Raw genomic sequence first — 17,954 nt, 5'->3', positions numbered from 1 at the left:
GACGAGCGTCTGCAACTCGATGGTATTAACTGACAAGAGGACGCTAAGGTCTGACGTTGTTGACGGAGGAGGGAAGGCAAAGCCGCCATATTGGAGGTGGCGAGGCGGCCAACCGGAAGTGGTTTCCAGGTGAGTGTTATGTGATAACGTGGGTGATGACGTTGTTGTTTTTTTATTGTATGTCACTGTGTGTAGTGATGGTGGGACTGTACCCGGGCCTGGGAGCGGGGGATACAGGGTCATATCTGTAGACTCCACCAGCAGAATAGTGAGTGCAGCTCTGGAGTATAATACAGGGTGTAACTCAGGATCAGTACAGGATAAGTAATGTATATACACAGTGACTCTACCAGCAGAATAGTGAGTGCAGCTCTGCAGTATAATACAGGATGTAACTCAGGATCAGTACAGGATAAGTAATGTATGTACACAGTGACTCCACCAGCAGAATAGTGAGTGCAGCTCTGGAGTATAACACAGGATGTAACTCAGGATCAGTACAGGATAAGTAATGTATGTACACAGTGATTCCACCAGCAGAATAGTGAGTGCAGCTCTGGAGTGTAATACAGGATGTAACGCAGGGTCAGTACAGGATAAGTAATGTATGTACACAGTGACTCCACCAGCAGAATAGTGAGTGCAGCTCTGGGGTATAATACAGGATGTAACTCAGGATCAGTACGGGATAAGTAATGTATGTACACAGTGACTCCACCAGCAGAATAGTGAGTGCAGCTCTGGAGTATAATACAGGATGTAACTCAGGATCAGTGCAGGATAAGTAATGTATGTACACAGTGACTCCACCAGCAGAATAGTGAGTGCAGCTCTGGAGTATAATACAGGATGTAACCCAGGATCAGTACAGGATAAGTAATGTATGCACACAGTGACTCCACCAGCAGAATAGCGAGTGCAGCTCTGGAGTATAATAGAAGATGTAACTCAGGATCAGTACAGGATAAGTAATGTATGTACACAGTGACTCCACCAGCAGAATAGTGAGTGCAGCTCTGGAGTATAATACAGGATGTAACTCAGGATCAGTACAGGATAAGTAATGTATGTACACAGTGACTCCACCAGCAGAATAGTGAGTGCAGCTCTGGAGTATAATACAGGATGTAACTCATGTAATAATTTATCTCTTCCAGTCCTTTGTTTCCCCTCATACTACACATCCAAATCTTCTGAAAGGCTGTGAAGGAGATAGTTGCGCTCCACATTTGCCCCAATCTGACAGATAAATGGCCGTCTCCCTGATAAGAGGCATAAGAGCTGGAAGTCTGACGTCTTGGTGTTACAGGAATCGTGTAGCATCCAGGACGTCTCTGGTCTTCCCAGGTTTCAAGCAACACAATCCAAGAAATCTACAGAGTGATGAAGATGCAGGGAGAACATATCAGACCACAGGTAATAATTCCAGTTTATGGAATGGTCGGATCCAGGGAGGAGTCATGATCGTGGGGGAAGGATCACCCAGCACCACCACTGATCATCCAACATAGGGGGCGCAGCGGTAGAGCTCAACACAGCTGTGTGGGTTACAGCGCTTCCTACTAGTAGTCTGTCAGTGCTGCAGTAAATCCTGGACTTTTTTAACCCCTCTACAGTTTAGGGCGAGCTCTAGTCATTCTAAATGGGGTTGTACCAGAAATTCAAGTTACCCCCTATCTACAGGGTAAGGGATAACTTGCTGATCAGTGGGGGGGGGGGGGGGGTGTCTTTTTTTCTTTTTTTGATTCTAATTATAATTTTTTTTTACATTGTTGCATTCGATGTTGTTTTTTATTTTTCCATGGATAGAACTGGAACTGGGGGGGGGGGGGGGTGTTGCATGATGAACTGTAGTTTGTATTGGTACCATTTCGGGGTATATATGATTTTTTTGATCATTCTTACATATAATATTTTGAGAGGCAAGGCATTTTGACTCTGTTTTCTAGGTTTTTTAAAAGTTTTTTTGCAGCGCAGGATAAAGGGTGAGCTCAATTTATTGTACAGGTTCTTATGGATATGATGATGCCCTCTGTGAACCCTTTACATGCCACAATGTACACTTGATTGTAGCATGTAGAGGGTTAACAGCGGGGATCACTGTTCTCGTTGATCCCCACTATTGCAGCAGGAGGGTGGTTATCCATCACAGCCGACTCTCACTGTACAATGGCTCGGGCTTCTTTTTGAGCCCCCGCTATTCATAGCACTTAAGTTTACGCCCTGTTGCGTTAAGTGCCCCTCAGCCAGGACGCAAACTTGCGTCTTGTGGCATTGGGAGGTTAATGTGACTGTAAGGGGATTCAGTTGAGTTTCCCTACCTTTAAGAATGCACATACTCAATGTCCAGCTCCATCTCACGTGACCAACTGCTCGCTTCTGGTACCTCAACCATCTGTAAGCCATGAGCAGCTGCTATCAGAGATACTCCACGGGACATGTGCCCAGGCCGTTGCTTACAAAAGTCCAAACCCCCGCAGGATAGGCAATAGCATGGAAGCCTTGTACATCCCCTTTAACTGCTTTCTGCATTTTATAAGTTTTTTGCAACAAAAACCTAACGCCGTTATTTCCTCTTTAGCCGCCTCCCAGTCAGATGAGGACGGTCCAGCCAAAGAACTCCACGAAGAGCCGTAAGTGAGAAAACCTGAACCTAATCTATAAGTTACATTGAAGTATTACATATAAGACACAGTGAAAGGCGTAATAAAAAAAATCTATGACACAATTGCATTCTGCGATTTGAAAAAAAACCAAACCTTAAAGCTAATTTAAATGCACCTTAAAATTATACCTAAAGTGGCAAGAGGAGGTAAAACCAAAAAATAAATCTGTGTCCTTAAAGGGGTTATCCCAGAATGTAGCGGGGTTTTTTTTTTTGTTAAACCCCTGGACTTTTGGGATTTTCTTCTATTGATGACCTATCCTCAGGATAAATCATCCATAGATGGGTTGTGGAGGTCTGCGGCTCGGGATCCCTGTTGATCAACTGATTCCCAGCACCACAGTCATAGTAGACATTGCTGGGAGCAGACGGCTGTGTCCATAGTCCAGTGGCCTGGATTGCAATTGCAGGTACAGCTGTCGTTGAATGCAATGCAATACCAACCCGGCCCACTGCACTATGGACAGAGCTGTTTACTTCCGTCTCTGTCCGCATCGACTTTTGTCCTGTTGTCAGCTGATTAGCAGGGATCCTGAGCAACAGGACCTCTGCCGATCAACTATTGATGACCTATACTGAGGATAGTCATCAATAGTGACGTGCTTGACAACCCGTTAAAATTAGCGCATGTCATCTTTATAAAAATGACATGTTTGCTCCCCTGACACCTATTACATCAGTAATTTACATTGCAGAGTCAGTTTAAAGGGCTATTCCCACTTCACAAGCTATCCTCAGTATGTGTTATAAATATCTGATAGCTAGGACCCCAACAGATCACTAGAACGGAGGTCCTAAGCCCTCCATTCCTCCTCCTGGCACAACTGCAGTGAGGATGGAGCAGCGGTCAAGCATGCTGCCTTCCATTCCAATCCGGATCTATGGTGGAGACCCCATAATTCCTCCCTGTTACTACCACACCTACTGAAGGCCGGGAGGTGTAATGTCTTATCTCTCACCTTCATGGAAATCAACACTCATATAATGAGTTGATGTGGGCCACCAATGCGAAAGTAACAGAATTGTGACTCCAGCTCTGGAGGTGGCCGGGGTGTGGAGCCAGGATCAGCAATGCAAAGCCTTGACAAGGTCACTCTATACACTATACGTAGAGTGAAATGTTGTAATACAAGGCCTTTAGTTTGACACCTGATAATGCGTATCTTATGTATGTGTCTACCTGTAACTGCAGGGTAGATGTCGTATTTGTGGACCGGGAAGGCAAGCGGATCCCTGTGCGAGGGAAGGTCGGGGAAAGTGTGTTATACCTTGCTCATAGGTATGACATTGACTTGGAAGGTATGTATATCCATCCTCCACTATATAGGCTCTAACATCGAACTGGAGCATAATCAGTTTTTTTTCCCCAAATAATGCTCTATTCAAGAAATTCAGCAACGGAATAATATGCTAATAGTCTATACTGGAACATTCCGATAGTCTGGCACATGGTAATCCAGCAGATCCACAACGAGGACATTTGCTTATGTAATACAGCACTATGAGATCAGGAAACACAGCTGTTCCTCCTTTCCAAAAAACGCTGCCACTTCCATGGCTTTGTCAACTATTCATTGTGACAAGCCGAACAGTAATACCAGACAAAGACATAACCTAGCAAGGCTAAACACTACGGCTATAAAGGGTTAATACAGTTATGTTTTTTTACGAATTCACGTCCATTTCCCTGCAAAATTAAGCAACTTTCTTAAAGAATCTTTTTTTTTTTTTTTTTACAAAGAAAGATTCTAACATGTTGCTGCTGTAGATTCTGCAATTCCTTCAAAGCACTGGCTGTCCTGTTGAATGTGATATTGAGCTGACAACTCGTTGCTGCTGGCTGTGTCAGCTCTCTGTTCTCCTCTACTTTCTCTTTGACAGTAACAGGAAGGTGGAGGAGGTTGTCCATGGCAGATCAAAAGAAAAGAACAAAGCATCCATACCTTCAGGGAGGGCAGATCACACAGGCTGTATATAAAGAGGAAAGCCTACACAAGGCAGCCGGGGGGGGGGGGGGCGAGATCACACAAGATGTGTATTTATTGAGAAAGAGGAGAATGCGGGGAGGGGTAATCGTACATCAGTGTCTGTCAGCACAAGAGGGAAGTCATCCTTCGTGAGCTGTAGAAGGAAAGAAGCTGCGCTGATAGATGAGAGCTAGTGAGGCCAGCAGCATCCTGGACGCACTGACCTTACATCCAGCATGTGTTAGTGGGAGGGACACATCCACATAGTATGTAAGGCTAAAGGGAGACAATGTCCATCTAGTTCAGCCTGTTTCCACCCCCCCTTGTTGATCCAGAGAAAGGAAAAATCTCCAATGAGGCAGAAGCCAATTAGCCCATTTTTGGGGGAAAGATTCCTTCCCGACTCCATAATGGTAGTCAGAATAATCCCTGGATCAACGTCTTGACGGTCTTGGACTAGGAGTAAGTTGTAAACTACTTTTGGGGCCTGATGGTTTTAAGAAGAAGTAAAGATTACAGCCTGAAAATAAGTAAAACTTTTTTACCCCAGGGCAACGACTAATAAGTGGGGAACCTCATTTTTCCATGTCATAGGCTTCTATAGGTGCAGGCAGTATAGACCCCGCTGCTGAGTGGAACTTCTTATTAGTGGTGTCAATTACTTTTCTGCTTTTCCCCCTCCGCTGTGGTTTGCCGCATTGCTCAGCTCTCTTATATTACACGCAGGAGCCTGTGAATCCTCTCTGGCCTGTTCCACGTGTCACGTCTATGTCAGCACAGAGTACCTCCAGAAACTGCCTGATCCGGACGAAAGGTAATTCTTCATGAAGTGTTCCTCTCCGTATCGGATTAGTTCCAAGACAGAGTGGAAGATTTCTCAAAACTGCAGGATTTGGCCATAAAAATGGGGACATTACAGCTGATGAGGAACGAGGTGCAGCCTGATTAGCGCCTCCAGCTTTCACTTGTACCATTTTACCCTATATGAAAAGTAAGGCCATGTTCACACGGGCAGATTTGCCTCAGATTTTCTGTGCAGACCCTCCACACAGAAAATCTTCAGCATCTACAGTAGCCGCAAAGTAAATGAGATTGTAGAGAACTTCATTACACGCTGTGGATATGGACATGTGATGCGGAATTTAAATTCGCAGTGCGTCAATTATAGATTTTTTTATTTTTTTTTGCACATTCCACCTCTTCAAACAAGGGAACGTTCTGCACCACATTTCACACCAAAATTTGCTCCAAATGCTGTGAATTTTGCATTGCGGACACTCCACATCATTTTCTGCCCCTTGAGAACACTGCCCAAGGGCTCCTTCAGACGAGCATATGTGCAAATGCGCTATGAACCATGTCGATTTGTGTTATGCTTTTTTGCGCACTCAGGGCTGTTTATATGCGTGCGCAACGCGCAAAGTAGAGCATGTCCGAGAAATGCGCATGTAAAAAAAAAAGAACCCGTTGAAATCAAAACTGTATGCAAATACACCAATGTGAAGGAGCCCTAAAGGGCCCCAAAAGAGTGGCGGAATTGCTTTTCTTTTTCCATTCTGCCCGTTTCCTCCACCACAAAAAAAGATGAATAATTTAAAGATAATTTTAAACATAATGTGACGCTACTTAGTAGGACGTTACTTGAGGTGCGCTTTTATCGCAGAAATAGTAAAACCTAGACAAAAGCCCTATATGACTTTAGCATCGTCACAATCGTGTCGACCCATAGAATAAAGGCAATACACTTGTGCCATGCAGTGAACGGCGTACGTTTAAAATACGTTTAACAATGGAATTGTTGCCCCTCATGGCAAAAAAAAAAGAGTTAACAAAGAGTTAATACATAAGTTAGAGAATCACAGGGGCAGAGCTTTGTCTGACTAAATCAAATTGGAGCCCTTCACAGTGACAGACAGACTAAAATATAACTTTTATTCAAGACTAAAATAAAATAATGACTTGGGCTAAGAACAAGACAAACATAAAGACAGAGAATATTAAGGATAGGTGGGTAAATGGAGTTATTAGAATCACCCCACCTAGGCTATGGTAAAGACGAGACTGAAGAGTCGCTAGTGATGCATCAGATAGTCCGTAATTTAATGAGTAGAATTACGGGTATCAGATATAAGTCTAAGAACACTTTGGTACTGGAGCAAAATTGCTCAAAAAACCTATGCAGATCGCACTGGTTTAGTCGTCACTTGCGATTAATTAATCCAATGGTCACTAAAGTGGGGCTGCAGTAGCTATAAACTATAAGAAGAGTGTCACGCATCAGTGTAGCGACCGTCTGTAACAAAGTGGTCACATTCGGATAGGTTGATGATCACAGGATTTGATAGTTACTTAGCCAATAATATGATTTGAGGAAACCATAAAAGTACCTCAAGTATTTGGCTCAGAGTAGTATCAGTCCATATCATTTGGAAAGAATGGTAAGCTCTCTTTAGTATAAGTATAGCTCAATATACAACTCATATAACTCGAGAGAAGAATGGATGACCTCTCTTTATGTGAAAGGGTGATTACTGCTCAGGAATAATTACTGCTCGTAGAAATATGATTACTTGCTCAGGAATAATTACTGCTCAACGCGTTTCCCTACTAGGATTGTTGGTAGTTCATCAGGAGCAATTGTATGAGTTATGCCATACGATATGACAGGTTCATTGAGTTGAAAACTCAAGAGAAAGAGAGAGAAAGTACCACAATCGTGTTTTGAGACACGAAGGGTTAAATACTTTGTCAAATTTTGAGAAAGTGCCACAATCTTGTTTTGGGACACAAAGAGTTAAGAGAAAGTGCCACAATCGTGTTTTGGGACACGAAGGGTTAAATACTTTGTCAGATTTTGAGAAAGTACCACAATCGTGTTTTGGGACACGAAGGGTTAATTACTTTCTGCCAGATTTTGAGAAAGTACCACAATCGTGTATTGGGACATAGAGGGTTATATAATCTCTGTCAGATTTTTGTTGGTGTGGTCATGCAGGCTAGTTAGGAGATGTGCAGGAGATATACTGATTTATAGAGAAATACTGCACATCAACTAACCTCAAAGAATTGAAATGGGATCAGAACTAGAAAGTAGGGGATTATTCAGGACCCATACTTAGTTCATCATCCAATCTTTGAACAAGGTCGCTAAATAGCGAAATAATAGCGGTCTGCAACTTGTTCATATAATAAGCTCTATAGATATATAGTAGCCTGGGACTAGGCTATCAAAAAAGAGATAGAGTTCTAGGCTACATAGAGCTTTTTTCAGATCCCTTTCATTCTATCAAGGTCTCTAGGCAGCGCATAGTAGCATAAGCAGAGCGGTGTCTTTGCTGCCTAGATATGAGACCTACATCCAACACACACACATTCAGATAAAATAACAAAAGTGGTAGAGCCTGGAGCTCTGATGGTGAGCTCAGGCATTATGTTTGTGAGCCCAGAGTGCTGCTACTGATATACCAAGAAGCCCTCCCCTAAAGGGGGTTGGTGTGGAAAATCAGCCAATCAGATGTTATAGTGGGAGGGGTTAGGACAACTCCACAGATCTAAGGGAAAACAGGGAAAAGAAGTCCGTTTATAATCTGCTGTTTGGCTCAAACTGGGTGTATTAGTGAGGACAAATGTTGCAGCAGTCTCCCTCATAGTCTGATCGCCCGTATGTACACATGGATCTTTAAATTTTACTTTAGAAAGATCGCTATCGGTGATCCGCTATTGCGCACGCGCGCGCAGCGCTGTGACGTCATCACGTCAGTCATGTGATATGGTACGTCCTGACGTTCTGTTGTGTCACATGATCGGCTTCATTCAAAGGAATAGCTTATTAGAAGCAATGTAGATTGCCATGGCAATAGCGGTCATGTGATCTGCACTGCCCAGAAGACACATGAGTGAGACTGGGATGTATATAGTGCAGATTAATTAGATGCTACAGCATAGGATATACAGAATGCGTTTAGTGAGGATTTGTTGGTTGTTAGTTATAAGACACAGAAAGAAGTTTATTTAAATATATATATATATAAGTACTGTGTGTCGGTAATGGTTATTTTAAGGCTACGTAATGTAGAAAGAGTCATGCGTATACTGCATAAATCTGATAATTAGAAGATGGTTTGAAGAACAACCGATGAACGTAGCGTCTTAGATATTGCTCACTTAGCGCTATGACAAGGAAGAATCACATAACGTAACAATGGGCTGATTTTTGAATTCCTTTGTAAAACAGCACTCTAAATGCGTGATAAAATAAAAATATTGGTATTCTCATAATAGAGCCAATGACTGATAGATGCCGGCTGTATAATCAAAGAGAAGAAAGATTGGCTATAGAGGGATTACAAAAAGCAGTTGAAACACAGATTCTCATTTAAGCCACTAGGATTAACTGTATTCAGTCGAAAAATCCATGCTGCCTCTTTGCATAGGAGTTTTTTGTCCGTATCACCGCGACGCCCATGAGTCCTGATAATTTCAATCCCTTGAAATTTCAGTTGTTTTGTATCACCATTGTGGAATTTCCACATATGGTCTGCTAGGGGGGTCGACTCATGGCGTCTGATGTTCCCTAGGTGATCGAGAATTCTGCGACGAAACTGTCGAATTGTCTTGCCCACATAGTTCATGGGGCAAGAACATGTGGCAAGATAGACTATGTTTTGTGTTCGACAGTTAATGAAGTCTCTACATGAGTAAACTGTATTAGTAGATGATGACTTAAAAGTATTACCGCGCAGAATAAAAGGGCAAGCGAGGCAGCCCTGGCATGGAAAGCTACCTTGGGGCTTGCTAGAACCAAGCCAAGTAATTTGCCTTTCATCGGGAGGGAGGTGACTTTTCACTAGATGGTCTTTTAAATTATGGCCACGGCGGAATGTTATAGATGGTCTTTCGGGAAGAAAATCATTAAGGTCTTTGTCGCGTTTCAGGATATCCCAATAGTAGTTGAGGATATTCCTTATTTGTATCGAGCAAGTGTCGTAAGTGCCAATAATTCTGGCTTTATTGTCCAAGGAACGGATCTTAGGTTGAAGGAGAGTAGTCCTTTCTTGAGATGATGCAAAGATAAATGCTTGGTCGATGACCTTTTTGGGATAATTGCGATTTTTAAAGCGATCATACAATTTTTTACTTTCCATTTCAAAACTCGAATTATCCGAACAATTGCGTCGGAGTCGCAGAAACTGACCTTTTGGTATGCCACGTTTTAATGGTGCAGGATGGAAACTGTCCCAGGTAAGTAGGCTGTTTGTCGCCGTGGACTTACGGAAAAGAGAGGATGTTATCTGTCCCGATGGATCTTTTTTAATTTGAAGATCCAGAAAGGACAGCGTAGTGGTATTAATTTCCGAAGTAATCCGAAGATTCAGATCATTATGGTTTAGATGATCAATGAATACCTCAAGGGACGACCGATCGCCATTCCAGAACAAGAGCACATCGTCAATATAACGTATCCACAATGAGATGTTATCTGACCCCATGATGTTATCACTGTTGAAGATCCGTTCCTCCCACCAGCCCAGGTACAGGTTGGCATACGATGGGGCACAAGGAGTCCCCATCGCGGTGCCCCTGAGCTGGTGGAAGTACTTGGCTTCGAACAGGAAAAAATTGTGGTTTAGGATAAATTCAAGGAATTCCAGGACACATTTGTTATGCATATTGTATAAAGGTCCTCTTTGATTCAGAAAGAACTCCGTCGCCTTAAGACCACCTTGGTGGGGGATGGAGCTATACAACGATTCAATGTCCAATGAGGCCATAATTGTGTCTGGATTAACAGTAAGGCCATCTAGGGTGCGTAGGACGTCCATAGTGTCCTGGACAAATGATCGTAAAGATGATACAAAGGGTCTAAGTATCCTGTCAACGTATGTGCTCAAGTTCTGGGTAAGGTTGTCAACCCCCGAGACGATCGGCCGTCCCTTGAGTGGGTTGAGGCCCTTATGCACTTTAGGAAGTGTGTAAAAAGTAGCTGTAGTCGGTTTTTTGGGATACAGAAATTGATATTCAGTGTTGTCTATGCATCCCAGCTCTAGGGCTTTTTTTAATATTTTTTGTAAGTCACGTGAAAAGCTGTCTGTCGGGTCGTGGGACAACATGCCGTAAGTAGATGTATCACTCAACAGACGTTGGCACATGCCTACGTATTGTTCCCGATCCATTATAACAATATTCCCGCCTTTATCGGCAGCTTTTATGATTATTGCCTTATTGTTTTCAAGATTTTTTAGAGCAAGAGATTCTGCTTTTGTAAGATTAGGGCAAGTAAATTTTAAAGGGTTCAATGCTTTTAATTCTTTAAGGACTAATTTTTCGAATATGTCTATTTCTGGACTATTTAAAGATGGTGGATTCGCTCGACTGGTTGGTTTGAGATTTGTAAAGGGTCCAGTTCCAATAGGTCTTAGGGCTCATGTCCACGGGCAAAATGTGATTTAAAATCCGCAGCGGATCTCCCGCGCGCGGATCCGCACCCCATAGGGATGCATTGACCACCCGCGGGTAGATAAATACCCGCGAATCGTCAATAAAAGGCATTTAAAAAAAAATGGAGCATGAAAAAATCTGGACCATGCTCCATTTTCATGCGGGTCTCCCGCGGGGACGGCTCCCGCGGGCTTCTATTGAAGCCTATGGAAGCCGTCCGGATCCGCGGGAGACCTAAAATAGGAATTAAAAGCATTTACTCACCCGCAGCGGGCCGCGAAGCTCTGCTCTTCCTCACGGCCGCATCTCCCTTGCTTCGGCTCGGCGGATGTGCCCGGCGCATGCGCGCGGCACGTCGATGACGTGCCGGCGACGTGCTGCCGGCGTCAGGAATTCATCCGCCGGCCGAAAATGAAGATCCGGCCGTGAGGAACAGCTGACCTTCGCCGCCCGCTACGGATAGGTAAATGCTTTTAAATTTCTATTTTCAGCGCTCATGTCCGCGGGGCAGGAGGGACCCGCTGCAGATTCTACATGTAGAATCTGCAGCGGATCTGATTTTCCCCGTGGACATGAGGCCTTAGATTTTCATCTTCTAGGGCTTCTAGAGCTTGAATAGCTGGCAAGTCAGCAAGATCCAAACCAAGCTCTTTCATTTCCTCTCTTTCTTTAATAATAAAGTGTTTCCTCCAACGTAATTTTCGGGTGAAGAGGGAGATGTCCTTCGTCCACACGAACGGATCAAAGCGGGTCGTGGGGACGAAGGACAGCCCCCTCTCCAATAGTTCTGTCTCTTGTTTATTAAGATGATATCCTGACAGATTGACAATTTGTAGCTTGTCCTCAATTGGAGGACCATTGGAGTTAGAAAGATCTAAACCTAAAGAACTTCCTTGATTGGCCGAGATCGGAATATCAGAGAGAACTGAGGGATGATGGGTCACAGTATTACTTATTGTCATTGTTGGCCTGTTATATCTCGTCTCCCCCGTAAAAAATAGTGGGAAATTGGAGGTTCGGAGAAACATAAGTTATATCTACCTCCTATGGAAAAATACAACTCGCCACGCAAATTTAAAAAAAAGTTATTAGTCCAGTGAAACGTAAAGCGAATGGACACGGACTAATAAGGGGTTATTCCCGTTTCACTATTTCAGCTCCTCTTTAAGGGGTTAAAGCCCGCCTCCCATAATCTGCGCCACAGTCATTCTGTCTTTGTGTCTGCGGATCCGTAATGAAATAGCTGAAGTTATATAACTTTCCTCCTGCGGTTACATCACTGTTAATTATACCAATTACCTACATTACTCAGTAGCTCGCAGCGCACGGCTCTTCAGGGCTCACATGTATTCATTGGCCAGATTCCCACGGGTGTATATGTATTTGTGCGCTCATCTGCGTTTTGACATGCACAAAATAAACACAACCATGTTCTTAGCCATTGAAATGGCCAATTGGTTTCATAAGTTCAAAACGTTCTCTTTCCCTGCGCAAATGTGCTGCAGTTTTTAGCGTGACGGAATTGTGCATGCAAAATACGCGCTTGTGAATGAACCCATTGAAACCAATGGGTTCTATTCACTTTGTGCAAATTTTGCATGTATGCATCCGGCCTTTGTGCATTGTATGTATTAACTGTTTATTAGCTTACATGTATAGTACAGGCTCCAGCTCTTCTGCAACTACAAGTCACAGCATGCAATGGCAATGTCAGAACAAAGCCTGCTGGGATGTGTAGTTTCAGGATTGCTGTGGAACACGTGGGGCTCCTACACACTTGCGATCGCGATATTGCTGCGTTTTTTAAACGTGAATGTCGCTAGGACTTTGTAATGTTAAAAATGCATCGCACAAAAATCGCAAGTTTGTGCTCTGGTACCAAATCTGGTATTTCAAAAGGAATTATCCATTGAACTGCATTGTACCAGTGCCATCTAGTGGAGATATGTGGAACCGCATTCCCTCTGCAGTACTATGAAGTGTCTCGCTTTTTTTTTTTAATTCTCAGGGAAGATGACATGCTGGACATGGCGCCGCTGCTTCAAGAAAACTCCAGACTCGGATGCCAGATCATCCTCGCTAAAGAACTGAATGGAGCCGAGTTCACACTCCCTAAAATAACTAGAAACTTTTACGTGGACGGTCACGTGCCAAAGCCGCACTGAGGACGCTAGCGGGAAATGCAAGTCACTGATGATGTAACGCACAAAAAGACATATAGCTGGTGAAGGGTGGGCAGTGCCCCGAAGACTAAATTCATCCATCGGGGGGCGCCTTCACCAACATATTCTTCAAATCTGACAGCTTGTCTATACCAAAATAATTGACTACCTGGAACAATAAGATATAAGGAAAGAGCTGGACACCTCATATTTATTGTCAGAGCCTTTGGACAATGAGAGAACAAATGGATGAGGCGGAGGTTTGGGTGAGAACAAGTGCTCTGCACTAGCGCCATACATCACAGCCAGTGTGTGCAAGTCACAAGGGGCATTTGATATTTTAAGGGGTATGTACACTTTTCAAGTTAATTAGGTGAAAAGAAAAATGGCCTTTCTGTGTATACAGCTCCTTCAGCATTAGATGACACACAAACTCTAATGCTGAGGACAACTTTAGACCAGTGTAAGCACAGCGCATTTACGCTGTGAACAATGCGCTTTTATGCATATTACTGCACTTTTTGCGCTCCCTGGGCCAGTTCACATGAGTGTGGGACACCCCCATTGTGATTTTATTGGCTAGTTAGATATCTAGATATATTCTTTTCCCCATGGAATTGCACAGCAAAATTTGCATGTATATTGAGTGTGCATTTGCGCAACTCCCATGGACTTCTATGGGGACCTTTTGGTGCCCAACTGCGTACAAAAGTAGATCATACTGCGGTTTCTTTTTTTCACGCATGCAAAAAAGAGTAGTGAGAGTGATCCCATTGAAATCAAGACGCAAAGACCCTTTGGTTGGCTTCATATGGGCATATTTGCATGCACAGTACGTAGAGAATAGTACGCATTGATTTCAATGGGTTCTTTCACATTCCAGTACTTTTATGTGCGCATTCCGGCCGGTCTGCACATGCAGTACTCAAGGAGATGCGTGAAACATTGCATAATTACACAGGAAAAAGAACACATCTGGAACTCATTAAGACTAATTAGCCATTTCAATCCGTGCCACGTTGTTTGCCGCACGCAAATGAACAGTTCTTGTGGGTGCAAAAAGTGTCGTTAAATACGCTGATGTGTGCCAAGGACATTACGCTTATACATCCATGTGAAGCCGGTTTTAGGGGAGTTCAGGAATGACAGAAACCTCCTTCTGGCCTCTATTCGTGACAACCTACAGACAGCAGAAGAGAAGGACCACAATTACATCATCAGGGTTGCTGGACTATAATCATTACTCCACCTACTGTAGGTCTGCATACATGAAAATAATTACACCTGGTAATTTGATTTTCCAGAACCCATGGCAGCTCTCGGAGAGAAAACTTCTACCTTTCTCAATGGTTACAGATAGCGAGCGCTAAGCTTAAAAGGGTTTCCTGGGACTAAAACTATTGACAATGTACCCTGAGGATGGGTCATCAATGGTTGATCAAGGTTGGGCTCAGGATCTCCACTGAATAGTTGATTGAAGAACCTCCCGTAGCCTCTTCTCAGGCTTGTAATGTTACATTCATTGGGTATGAGGACTGTGCCTGGCATGGACTGAAACAGCGGTTGTCACTTCAGTCTGTTGATCAGCAGGGACCCCGGGCGGCAGATGGAGCAGCCTTGGTCAAAGCCTTGGCTCGGTCTGCTTACAAAGTGGACACTGCCCTAGTTGAATGGGCCTTCAACCCTGCTGGGACAGATCCCCCAGTTAATTCATAAGTTGTACAAATAGCTTGTCTAATGCATCAAGCAGTGGATCTTTTACTAGCTGATATTCTCCCCCCTTGTATTTGGGCCTCAAAACTGGGCAAATAGAGAGTGGGAATCCCTAAACTAGAGATAAGATGAATAGGCTCAAAGGTAGCAACTAAGGACATCTAACACTACATTCAAATCCCATGGTGGACTTGTAGGGTACTGGTGCATCTTGTCTCCACCGGAAGAATGGGTGGGGACATGGGTTAGCCGTCTTGACATAGAGGGGATGGCCTGGTGATGCCCACAGGTGGTGATTGGCTAATGCAGGCTGTCGCATAGGCACTGGCATCTACCCTTTGCGACCCCGCCGCTGACCTTACAGTGTCTCTGCTGTCATCTGGCCTGCTCGCGACCTGGCCCTGGCACTTAGACAGGCTCCCATGTCTCTGCTCCCCGGCCACCTATAATGGATCCGGCACCATCCCATCTCTGCTCCTGGCAGCCTGCGAAGTATGTGCTGATTTGCTCCTTGATGGCTTGGGGTGGGGGTGGGGCGCAACGCACTGGCTGCGCACTTCCTTCCGCCGTGGCAGGCTCTTGATGTGCAGCCGGTCACTCTTCCCTGTCGGCCTCTGAACTCTGCTGGGCGCTGCACTGTAATTGTGTCTGCCTCCTCAGTGTGGTCCCTGCTCTGCTGTCAGTCTGTTCCTGGCCGGACAGGCCGAAAGCACCACGGCGCACTTCCATCTCGGCTGCCTGTCGCAGACTGTTGACGGCCAGGCGGTCAGTCTCCCTGTTGCCCTCCACAGTGTGCTGGCCGGATAGCAATGCAGCCAAATGCAAGCTAGGGGCATTCCCTCCTGCTGAGGACTGTCAAAACCCTGGCTTCCAGTGGAGACAAGATTCACCAGTAGGACTTGTAGAAAAGGTGAGAGGAAGTCCTGGATACTGCCATATTAAATTTTAGCACCCATAGATGGGATGCAATGTTTGATTCAAATAGTGCCCTGAGTCAATCCCTTCTCAGGCCTGCAAAAACTCCAAAATCTTGATCATAGCTGCCTAAAGGGAGATGGATGGGTTAGGGTGGTTTCACATCTGCATCTGTTCCGCACCATTGGTTTCCATTTTCTTTTTTTTTAATTAGAAGCCTGAAGCAATCTGAACCCATAGATTTGCACGGACACACGAATCAACTGAGGAGCTGTATACATAAAACAATAGATGTTTAAAGGGCCACTCCAGCGTACAAATTTTTCCATCCTTGCCTGTCAGGAACGCTATCTTTTCTCCTTAGAGAGAGCACCTAGAAGGTGAGTGAGACTCATTCATGCTCCTCTGGGTAATTTGCAAATAAGGAAGATGGAAGGATATTTCTGCAGCGCCATCTATTGAAGGGTAACTTCCTGCAAGTCAATGTTAGACTCTTTATACAAGCGTTGTAACAATGACTGGGAATTGAAAACCAAGCCAGAATCCATACACAGACAGCTGTTTCAGGGGTATTTGCCCTTCATCAATGTGTAGTAGGTTTCTGGCTTGGCTAGCAGGAGGCCTGTGATGTGGGTCAGGAACGCTATCCTTTCTCCTTAGGAAGAGCACCTAGAAAGGCTGGCTTGTCTTTCAATTCCCAGTCATTGACACAATGCTTGTAGAAAGTGTCTGACTTGCAGGAATGCTGCCTTCCAGTAGGTGGCGCTGCAGGAGGCATTGTTCCATCTTCCTCATCAGTAACTATTGGCACGTATGGGTCACCTCCAGGCAGTTTCTGTGGTAGGATCCATGTAACGTCCCACAGATTGAGAATGACTAGAAAATGTACACATAAACCAAGTAGATCTGAGCTGGTCTAACCCGAGACCACAAGAGGAATAGAAAACAAATCACTGGAGTGGTCCTTTAAACAAAATTTGGAAAGTTGCTACATAGTTATACAATTGGAGCAAGGAAAACCAATGAAAGTCTATGGACCCTTATGAGTTTCTTGTGGAGCACAAGGGTCTAATGACAAGATTTTAAATATGGTATTGAGCACTTTGGAATGTCTTGTACATGGAGACTGGATACTTTACTTACTGACCAGGGTGCGTTTAACTAAAACCACCCCTTGACTAATTGGGCAAGGGGTAAGAGGAAAAACAAACTGATGAAGTGACAGTTATACAAGGTAGTAGACCTCCTACTGTAGCAGTATTACTGTGTAAGGAAGGGGGGGGGGGGGGGGAGGAAATCAAGTAACTTGGGCTGGATTCACACATGGCATAAGTGACAAATGCCACAAAATGACAATGCTGAAGAAATGCTGCAAATTATGCCCTCTGTATTGCAAAATGAGGAATATGTAGCATTTCCACTGTGTATCAAACTTGAGGGTTTGGCCACCTTATATACCCTGTATAGTTGATAATGGAAATATTGGTAATGTACTAATCCAGCGTGCAGATATAGTGTGGCCGTTTCCTTTTCCCATTCACACACCCCTCCTGCACAGCCATGTGCCCCTTAGCAGGATGGGCACTACATGATGCAGTGCCATCCATTGAAGGTCATTGCACCAGCTTCCTTTCTACCCTACTGGTGCAGTCAATGCGTTTTAAGTGGGAAGCACTGATGGAGGGTTCATATTACATGTCCCTACATCTGCAGGCCACCAAATGAAGATGGCAGAGAGCTTCAGAAGACTGATTAGTAAGTTACCAATATCCGAATTACCTGCCCCCAGGAGGCCTCACATGGTACGGTGTTAGAGGTGGTGTTATGCCAAAATCTTGGATGCCTTTATATTATACTTGGAATTGTAAATGTTTTCAGAGGCTGCTAGACCAAAATCAATACTGACTGGTTATTTTAGGTTTTAGTCCTTTAGGTCAAAGGTGCACTCAACTGATAAAGCCATTGTATTTAGTACATTGTGTTGGGTATTCTCTATATATCTACCCTTTCATAAGAGTTGTAAAGCTGTAGAGTTAAGGCTCATTTACATGCAAATACAATTGAATGTTCGACAGTTCTAGTGATCATTTTGCA

General features: G+C 44.1%; 1 protein-coding gene across 3 annotated transcripts; it reads left to right on the top strand.

Moving 5' to 3' along the window:
* Positions 1–64: 64 nt before the first annotated feature.
* Positions 65–17,144, top strand: FDX2 (ferredoxin 2). 3 transcript variants are annotated; one of them, XR_010792792.1, is made up of 7 exons: positions 65–129; positions 1,158–1,416; positions 2,582–2,633; positions 3,858–3,964; positions 5,359–5,446; positions 13,079–15,647; positions 15,753–17,144. XR_010792792.1 is itself a non-coding variant. In XM_066602599.1 (6 exons), the coding sequence occupies exons 2-6, from the start codon at positions 1,251–1,253 to the stop codon at positions 13,233–13,235; spliced, it is 570 nt and encodes a 189-aa protein (XP_066458696.1). In that variant the 5' UTR covers positions 65–129; positions 1,158–1,250; the 3' UTR covers positions 13,236–17,144. The 3 variants fall into 3 exon arrangements, 2 of the variants coding, with proteins under 2 accessions (XP_066458696.1, XP_066458697.1); XM_066602599.1 differs by having other exon boundaries at positions 13,079–17,144; XM_066602600.1 differs by lacking the exon at positions 65–129 and adding an exon at positions 200–268 and having other exon boundaries at positions 13,079–17,144.
* Positions 17,145–17,954: the final 810 nt, after the last annotated feature.

The sequence above is a fragment of the Eleutherodactylus coqui genome, chromosome 5 (genome assembly GCF_035609145.1).
Source record: "Eleutherodactylus coqui strain aEleCoq1 chromosome 5, aEleCoq1.hap1, whole genome shotgun sequence".
NCBI classification, from domain to species: Eukaryota; Metazoa; Chordata; class Amphibia; order Anura; family Eleutherodactylidae; genus Eleutherodactylus; species Eleutherodactylus coqui.
The sequence above is the reverse complement of the archived record's forward strand: the minus strand, read 5'-3'. Positions and strand labels throughout refer to the sequence as shown.

Coding starts and splice junctions, on each gene's coding strand:
- FDX2 (XM_066602599.1), top strand. CDS start 1,251: ATGGCCGTCTCCCTGATAAGAGGCATAAGAGCTGGAAGTCTGACGTCT. Junction 1,417..2,581: donor GAGAACATATCAGACCACAG/GTAATAATTCCA, acceptor TTTCCTCTTTAG/CCGCCTCCCAGTCAGATGAG. Junction 3,965..5,358: donor GTATGACATTGACTTGGAAG/GTATGTATATCC, acceptor TATTACACGCAG/GAGCCTGTGAATCCTCTCTG.